Source organism: Triturus cristatus, chromosome 3_1 (genome assembly GCF_964204655.1).
Source record: "Triturus cristatus chromosome 3_1, aTriCri1.1, whole genome shotgun sequence".
In the NCBI taxonomy this organism is placed as follows: Eukaryota; Metazoa; Chordata; class Amphibia; order Caudata; family Salamandridae; genus Triturus; species Triturus cristatus.
The window spans coordinates 22,941,622-22,949,816 of NC_140583.1; the positions used below are offsets into that span (position 1 = coordinate 22,941,622).

General features: G+C 46.2%; 1 protein-coding gene across 7 annotated transcripts in view; it reads left to right on the forward strand.

Annotated features, from left to right (window-relative positions):
- CKAP5 (cytoskeleton associated protein 5) overlaps positions 1 to 7,879 on the forward strand; it is a 1,152,983-nt gene extending 1,145,104 nt beyond the window's left edge. For all 7 annotated transcript variants that reach the window (XM_085646654.1, XM_085646649.1, XM_085646653.1 and 4 more), the window contains 2 exons: positions 6,311 to 6,465; positions 7,163 to 7,879. In XM_085646654.1, the coding sequence (XP_085502780.1) occupies positions 6,311 to 6,465; positions 7,163 to 7,405 (398 nt within the window). In that variant the 3' untranslated portion in view covers positions 7,406 to 7,879. The remainder of the gene's footprint in view (positions 1 to 6,310; positions 6,466 to 7,162) is intronic.
- The last annotated feature ends 316 nt before the right edge of the window (positions 7,880 to 8,195 follow it).

Here is an 8,195-nt window from a genome sequence, read left to right on the forward strand (position 1 = left end):
TTTCTGGTTCCCAAGAAGGGCAAAGGGGGCCTACGCCCTATCTTGGACCTCGGGAGCGTCAACGCCTTCCTCCGGAAGGAACGGTTCAAGATACTAACTTTAGCTCAGGTTCTGGCTGCCCTCGACCCTGGAGACTGGATGGTAGCGTTGGACTTGCAGGACGTTTATTTTCACATCCCCGTCCTGCCGGCCCACCGGCGTTACCTGCAGTTCAGTGGGTCAGGAGCACTTTCAGTTCACCGTGCTCCCCTTCGGCCTCACCAGTGCCCCTCGGGTGTTCACGAAAGTGATGGCGCTGGTCGCAGTTTATCTGTGCAGATCGGGGGTTCCAGTCTTCCCCTATCTCGATGACTGGCTGTTGAAGGTGGGCTCGCCCCAGCAAGTCGTCTTCCACCTCCAGACTACGGCCGACCTCCTGCATTTGCTGGGGTTCTCCATCAACGTGCAGAAGTCACACCGGAGACCCTCCCAGAAGCTCCTCTTCATCGGAGCGGTTCTTGATTCGGCGCAGTTCCGGGCTTATCCTTCGGAACATCGGGTCCAGGATATTCAGGCTCTGATTCCCATCTTTCGGCCTCTATCCTGGGTTTCGGTCAGGTTGGTGCTGCGGCTTCTGGGGCTGATGGCCTCCTGCATCCTGTTGGTGCATTACGCCAGGTGGCGAATGCGGGCTCTGCAGTGGGACCTGAAGTTTCAGTGGGCCCAGCATTGAGGCAACATGTCCAACCATGTCTTGATCTCGGAGGGCACTGCGAAACAGTTGCAGTGGTGGCTCACGGACCGCGATTGGGTCAGGGGCAGATGCCTCTCCCTACCCCAACCGGAGCATGTAGTAGTGACTGACGCGTCCCTCCTGGGATGGGGGGGCCATATGGGAGAGGCGGAGATCAGAGGCCTCTAGTGTCCGGCGGAGTCTCAACTCCATATCAACTTGTTGGTGCAGGTAAGTAACAGTTCCAAGAATAGCAATACTTTTCAAATACAGCAGGTATTGTTTTATAAAGGCCTAAAAGCACCTTACAGGAGTATTAAAAATACTTTGATAATGTCCAACACTAGCAACTTAGAAAATATAAGAGTTAAACATTCAGTGCAATAGCCAGAAATGCTATGCAATCCTTTGGAAGGAAAACAGGTATGTACATTTATCTGTAAATGCACGACTAAAACATCTGGTCTTCGAGGTTTAGTCCAACACTGGGCAAGGGTCAGATCAAGGTAGGTACTGCACCACCAGCACTAGGGCAATCTGGTGCAGAGGTCACTGGGTCCAGTGTTAGTCAATGGAGACTGGGGGGCGCCCGCAAGAGTTCTTGGTTGCAAGTAAGTACCCGCTGTTTCAGGGCAAAGGCCCCAGGGGTTAAAGCTAGCACAGGGGGGGGGCAAGAGGCAGCACCAATCATACACCACCAGTGGCGACCAGGTGCAGGGAGCCAATCAGCAATGGGTGCCCAATGCAAGTAGATGAGAATCTGTCGCACAGAGGCTGGATAAAGTTGACCAGCAGCTGGGCAGGTAAGTTGCGGTATCGGCTGGGATCCCCAAGGTTGGGGGGCTGAGGATGCAGGGGTGCCTTATGGGGTCGGATTTTCTTTACAGAGGCCGGTCGCGGTCAGGGGGACCCTTCCTGAAGAGGCTGTAGGCATCTTCGTGGAGTCCAACAAAGTTTAGCTGCTTAAATGGAGGTCTGGATCGCTGGGGAGACTTCACTGTACAGGTGAGCCACTCAGGCCGTGGGCCTGTGGTGCAGAGTGGTAGGAGATGTGTATCTGTCTGGATCCTGAGTCCTTGTAGTTGGATTCTTCTAGACCGAGCAGCTGTCCTCGCGAGATCTGTTCTTTGTTGAAGAGTGGCAGTCTTCCTCTAGTTTCTGTTAGTTGCTGGCCACAAGAGGAGGCTTCTTCGCAGGTTCTTTAAGCTGGAGACAGGCCGGTAGGGCTGGGCCAAGTCATTGGGCAGCTTCAGGCTTTTCTGCATGTCGTCTTTGTCCTTTTCTTCATAGGTTGCAGGAATGAGGCTCAAGGTGCAGGGGTGCCCCCAAATACTGAATGTAGGAGTTAGTTACTGCCAGAAGGTAGCCAATAGGCTACCTTCCTTTAGGGTAGCTACACTCGTGTCCCCTCCCTTTGGGAAGGGGCATCCCCTAACCTGATTGGTTAAAATCCTTCCATTCAAGATGGAGGATTTTCTAAGGAGGGGCACCTAGTTCCAGGGCACCTTTGGGGTAGTGTTGGCAGAGATGGGGCTCACTGCTCCGCACTAATTTTCCCGCCGACCTTGACGCCAACAGTGAGGCTTAGTCAGGCAGGGTGGGAATCTCCACTAGCAGGAGAGGCCCTGGCTAGCATAACAAAGGGCAGGAAGCCTTTGAGGCTCACCGCCCTTAACACGGTTTCTGCTTGGGGGGGGGGGGGGGGGGGGGGGGGGGTGTAGGTGTGGAGCACCTCCACCCCAAGCAGGCTTTGTCTCTGACCCACAAGATCACACTGGGGCTCCCACCTCAGGGGGTCCGAAACATGTCTGGGTGTGGCAGGCTGGTGCAGACCAGTGAGCTGGACACAAGGGAGTTGGTTGTATTTCAGGGGGCATCTCCAAGATGCCCTCTGAGTGCGTTTTGTAATAAACCCAACACTGGCGTCAGTGTGGGTTTATAATGCTGAGAAGTTTGATTCCAGACTTCTTAGCATTCAGTAAAGCCATCATGGAGCTCGTAATGTCAAACTCCCAGACCATGTACTCAGTATGGCTACACTGCACTTACAATGTCTAAGAATGGACTTGGACACTGTAGGAACATATTGCTCATGCAGCTGTGCCCCCACCTGTGGTATTGTTCACAGTTTTACGGGTGTGAGGCCTGCTAGAGGAGTGACCTACATATGCCACAGTCAGAGTTTGGTGGGCATAGGTTTTGTCTGCACCAAAACAGTGTATTGGCAGTATGTATGTGTTTGAGGTGTCTCTGAGGGTGGCACAATAAATGCTGCAGCCTTAAGGAACCCTCTGGTCACAAGACCCTTGGTACCAATGGTACCTTTTACAAGGGACTTTTATGTGGCCCAGAGGTGTGCCTGTTGCAGAAACAATTGTACAGTTTTGGGAAAGAACACAGGCACTGGGAGCACGGTTAGCAGGGACCCAGTGCACATTCAGAGTGCATCAGATATCAGGCTAAAAGTGGGGGTAACCATTAAAAATGGGAACTTTCCTATAGTCATTCCACAGATCCACCACTGGAGGTGTACAGCTTTAGGATGTATTATGAAAGTGACAAGTCTGAAGAACGTTATTTACCTCACCACCCTCCCTCCCTCCTTATTCTGTGGAATGGGCGCTTTTTCCATTGCAAAAGGTCTTAAATTCGAGATTTGCACACTGGCACAATTGGTGTTTGGGCACCATGCCAGAGGGCATGGACAATGTCCAGAAAGAAACTGACATCGCACTTGGGTTGTGCTTATGTGCAGCACCAGCTGTCGCTTTTGGGGCGTAATGGGACTTGCTGTGGAGGTGCACAAAGCTATTCATTGGTGTGCACGGGCTATGCAGAAAAATCTTACAGATCCACTCTGGCGCCTGGGGATATTCTAAAGGTGATTAATCTGCAGTTCTAGTATCCACGAGAGACCATTACCCATGGCTAGTAACTTATCCTTCAAGTCTGGCGCCTTGAAGACATTCTAAGGCAGCGGTCTTCAGTCTGTAGGCCTTGATCCCCAGGTGGGCCCTGGAGTCCTGAGAAGGGGTGCGTGCATTCCCCAGCTTCACTTGTGACTGCAATCAAAAACATTTGCTTTAATTTTGGAAAAAGACAGCTGTCCTGGGATGGCTGATTTAGATAGTTAATCAACAGAGTCTCTAGTGCTGGAAAAGCTTTCGTGCCATGGTGTCTGCTTGCCTAAATGAAATTCAAATGTGCCTATCAGTTAATCTGCAAGTGTAAAGGGTGCTTGGAAGCCAGGTCTGGCTTTAATTGTTCAAATCACACCAAGCTTTGTGATGACAAAGATACTGTTTTTTGAGTGGTTGTGCAAAGAGCTAACTGGGCTGCGAAGTGCTTGCTTTTAATTTTAACTGCATTTACACAGACCTTAGTACCTCTAAAGAGGTGTTGAAGGGACATTTATGAAAATAAATTGCATTTCTTATGCTCTGGTATTACTCAAATCTACATTTTAGAAGCACTGTTTTATTGTAAAACTATTTGCACGTTTTGCAGCACTCTATATAACACTGTGTAAAGTAAGTATAAAATATTGACTCACATATTCACAGTGCTTTCTATCATAGGCTGTGACCTCGGAGCTGTAAAAGCACACCTACCTATTCTCCACTGCACCAATCGAGATTTACTTCTGTGGCTCTCTGGTTACACAGACCTCTTCAGTGCATTAATAAATAAAGGTTTCGTAATGTCCTTCAGTGCATTTCCCTCTAAGTACCAACTTTTTAAATTTACTTTTCATTACGCTGCCCATTATTGATGGTGAAAGACCTAAAAAAAAAAAAAGTACTGAATATTTTGGGGCTTATTTAGGAGAGACTTGCATCGCCAGAGGAAGCATCTCAACCATACCTATGAGACGGTACAAAGTCGCTCTGCGTAGCTTTAATAGCCTCATAGATGTGGAGTAAGACATAGCAGCGCTGGTCATTGTGTTGCCTTACTCTGCGTCAAGGAGGTGATCCATGGGCTTTGCGTGGGGTTCCCATGCCACACCTAATGGATTTTGATGCTGCCCCATATTTACAAAATCAAGTAAACCTGGAGCAGCTCCAAAAACAGACTCCTCCCCAGCAGAGGCGTAACAGGGAGAAATTCTTTCATTTCTCCTCATTCTTTCCTCTTTCCATGTGTGCTGCATTCTGCAACTCAAATAGAAAGAGGAAAACACCTCTTGGGATTGTTTGTACAAAAACAATCCTGCCTGTGTTGATGCTACGCAGCAATTTGTGCACAAGGGAATAGGACACAAATGCACTGTATTTTATAAATCGTGTTATCCAGCCCTCTCACATTGGCATAGGGCAGTACAGCAAGAAGACTTACAGCGCTGCCCTAAGCCAATCCCTCATTAATTAGGCCCTTTGTATTTAGCTACACCTTTGACTACACCCCCACGCTCACTGACCTATGGGTTTGCTAAATACTGTTTAATTTCCCCACCGTCAAAATTATTTGCTGTGGGAATTGGGGCATTTATGATTGTTGATAGTTGTCGATAAGGAGTACCAGGTTCTAGAAAGTTTTATCAGAAGGGGGTCCTTGAACCTAAAAAAAAAAAGGGTCTCGGCATCAAAAAGTTTGAAGACCTCTGTTATAAGGTGAGGTATCTTCAGTTAGACAATCGACCAGAAGGAGCTTTACCTGAAGTAATTTGTTCCTTACTTCCATAGCCTTTTCTAGACCATTTATTCTTTTACATTGTGACCATGGCACATGCCTTTGAGTCCTTGCAGGCGTAATGGAGACTTAGAGGAAAGCAGACATCAGCAGTACAGGTTTTTACATTTTTTTTATTTAAAATGGATGGTCCATATTTTTCCTCGCTAAGATTTGGCGTTTTGATATGTTGTATTGCAATCTTTGTATAGGTGAGAAGTCTCCAGCAAATATTATTGATAATAGGAAAATAAGCTGCTTACTGCATTGGCTGTAATCTTTGTTCTGATGGGTAGTCCATCTTCCTGCCAATCCTCCCCCTCCCAAACTCTCCTATGTGGTTGGTGTGCATATTGGTTTCTCTGCCTGCCGGACTGGTTAAGTTGGGCCAAGTTGATATTTGGAACAGCACTGTTTTGGGCAGGTTGCTTTCAAATCTCTATGCACATGTGATGACCAGGAATCTTTCTGTGGACAAGTAATCTGCAGGAAAAGCTTTAATAAAGGTTAGTATCTTATCATTCATCCTTCACAATTATGAGATTTGTAGTATTGCAATCGAGGAAATTGACTAGAAATCTTGTGTGCCAGTTTTCTCCATGCAAATTTCACCTAATTAAATCAAAGCACTGGATGCTGAAAGGGTTTGTTCATCGGATGGAGTTGGGTGTTCATGCAGTGGTATGTGATGGTTCCAGGCCAGGACTATATTTCATTGAATCAAGCGGCATAACTGTTCAGCTTATCCAATGGTTCAATAAATCAATCAGGATTTGTATAGTGCGGCTGCTATACCCGTGAGGGTCTCGAGGCGCTGTTGCTTCTTGCTACTAACTGCATGTCTTCCAACTAGGGGACTCTTGGTGTATTAAGTAACCCACAATAAGTTCAAGATAATGTAACTGTTAACAATTTTTTTTTCTTTAGCAATTTCTTCTCATTTGGCAGAGGTGACTTGTGCCCCTTCATCTACCAGCACTGTGACACATATGTCCAATAGTAATGGCGAAGAGCTGGGGCCTTCGGTTTATCTGGAGAAGTTGAAGATCCTTCGTCAACGCTGTGGTCTTGACAATGCAAAGGTATCACATCGCTAGGGCACTGCAGAGAGCTGAACTGATCCCAGAATCATGTACCTGTTACATGGCAAAACAAATGAGTTGGGGGGGGGGGGGGGGGGGTTGGGTGCAGTTCTTATGGTAAACCTTTTTGCTCTACCTGCAAAGCTTTAGGTAGTCGTGCTTTTCAAGGCATTTCCAGATGTGAAGGTGAGGATTCTGAGAGTAATATTACCAACATCTCACTTGTAACTTACACATAGTTTCCTTTCTACAAACATACGCCCAAGCAGCTGTCTTGATTTTTTTGATTCACGTACTAGCCTGGATCCTGCTGCTGCTCTTCCTAGAAATATAGATGTTTCTCTAATGCAAAGCGTTTCTTTTTTCCTTTTGTAATAATCCTTTGCTAGCTGACTCTGAGCTTGTCACTTTCTGAACTTGTATAATCTTGCTGCACTTGCTTGTATTGGTAGACAGATGAGATGGAATATAGTGTTCTTGTACCAGTTCTGTTCTGTTGCCCAAAGGAAACCGATTCTTCCCAGTATGGTTCGACTCCTTTAGGACAATATTTTTCTCTCTGTATTCTGAGCTATGCAATTTCTTAGAACTAAACAGGAGTTTGAGGGCCAGGGTGCTTGTGGATTTCTGCTACGTATCTCCTTTGTTGTTAAAAAATAGTCATTTTACAAGGTTGCCTAATTTTTTGCCCTCACAGGAAGACCGGCCACCCGTTTCCACCCTGCTTTCGAAATCCTCTGTTCCTGCTGTTGCTTCATCCACTGACATGCTTCAAAGTAAACTTTCGCAACTGCGTGAATCCAGGGATCCGTATCAGCATTTGGACCTGGACTCTAACCAGACCCTCTCTACTGGTGTCACTAGCACTGCTGCTTCCACTGCAACAAACATTGACGAATTGAAAAAAAGACTGGAAAAAATCAAAAGCAGTCGCAAATGAAATCGGGCTTCTAGGGGTTCTCGTGCTGCTCGGCGGTCTCATAATGTACTCGACTAGCAACCTTCATAGTAATTGGCCCTGTCAGCCTGCTGTAAACAAACTGGTTTATGTAGAAAACTGTGGGTTCTGCGAGAAGTCAAGTTTATTGTGGCACAAGTTTATGTAAATATTCTTCTCTTTGAGCTTTCTCAAAGAGGCTATCAATGTATGTTTGTGTACAGACTGTCAAATCTGTCTTTTCTCCTTCTTTTAATATCTCATCCGTTTTGTTTTTAAAAGCGTTGTAAATTATTTTTTCATGGTTCTTATTTGTTCAGCATTCTTCTGCTGATCTTGCTTTTTTGTTTTCTTTTTTAAATTTTGAGACGTACTGTAACCCTAGACATGTTGGTTCTCTTTGGAATCGAATGGCATGAAATAACTAATTTAAGTGTTATTTTTTGTAAATAAAGTTTGCATTAACTACAGCCCTTGTAACCAAAGCTGAACAGTTTGTTTTCTTTGGCGCCCCTTTAACACTGCTAAAATCTATCGAAGACTTGCCACACTTGGCTACTGGTCGAAGTGGTTTAGCAGTGGGCACCCACCTATGGTTAACTTGTCTAACTCCTCCAAACTGGCTCTAACTGCTGCAGAGTTGTGATGTATAATGTGAATATTGTCTGCTACCCTCCCATTGCATACAACTTTAGTATTTCTGTAACTCTTCCCCCATTGTCACTTACCAACGTCTTACATACCTTTGACCTGCTAATCTTTGGTACTCTGCTGAATATTTCTAACTGAAGAT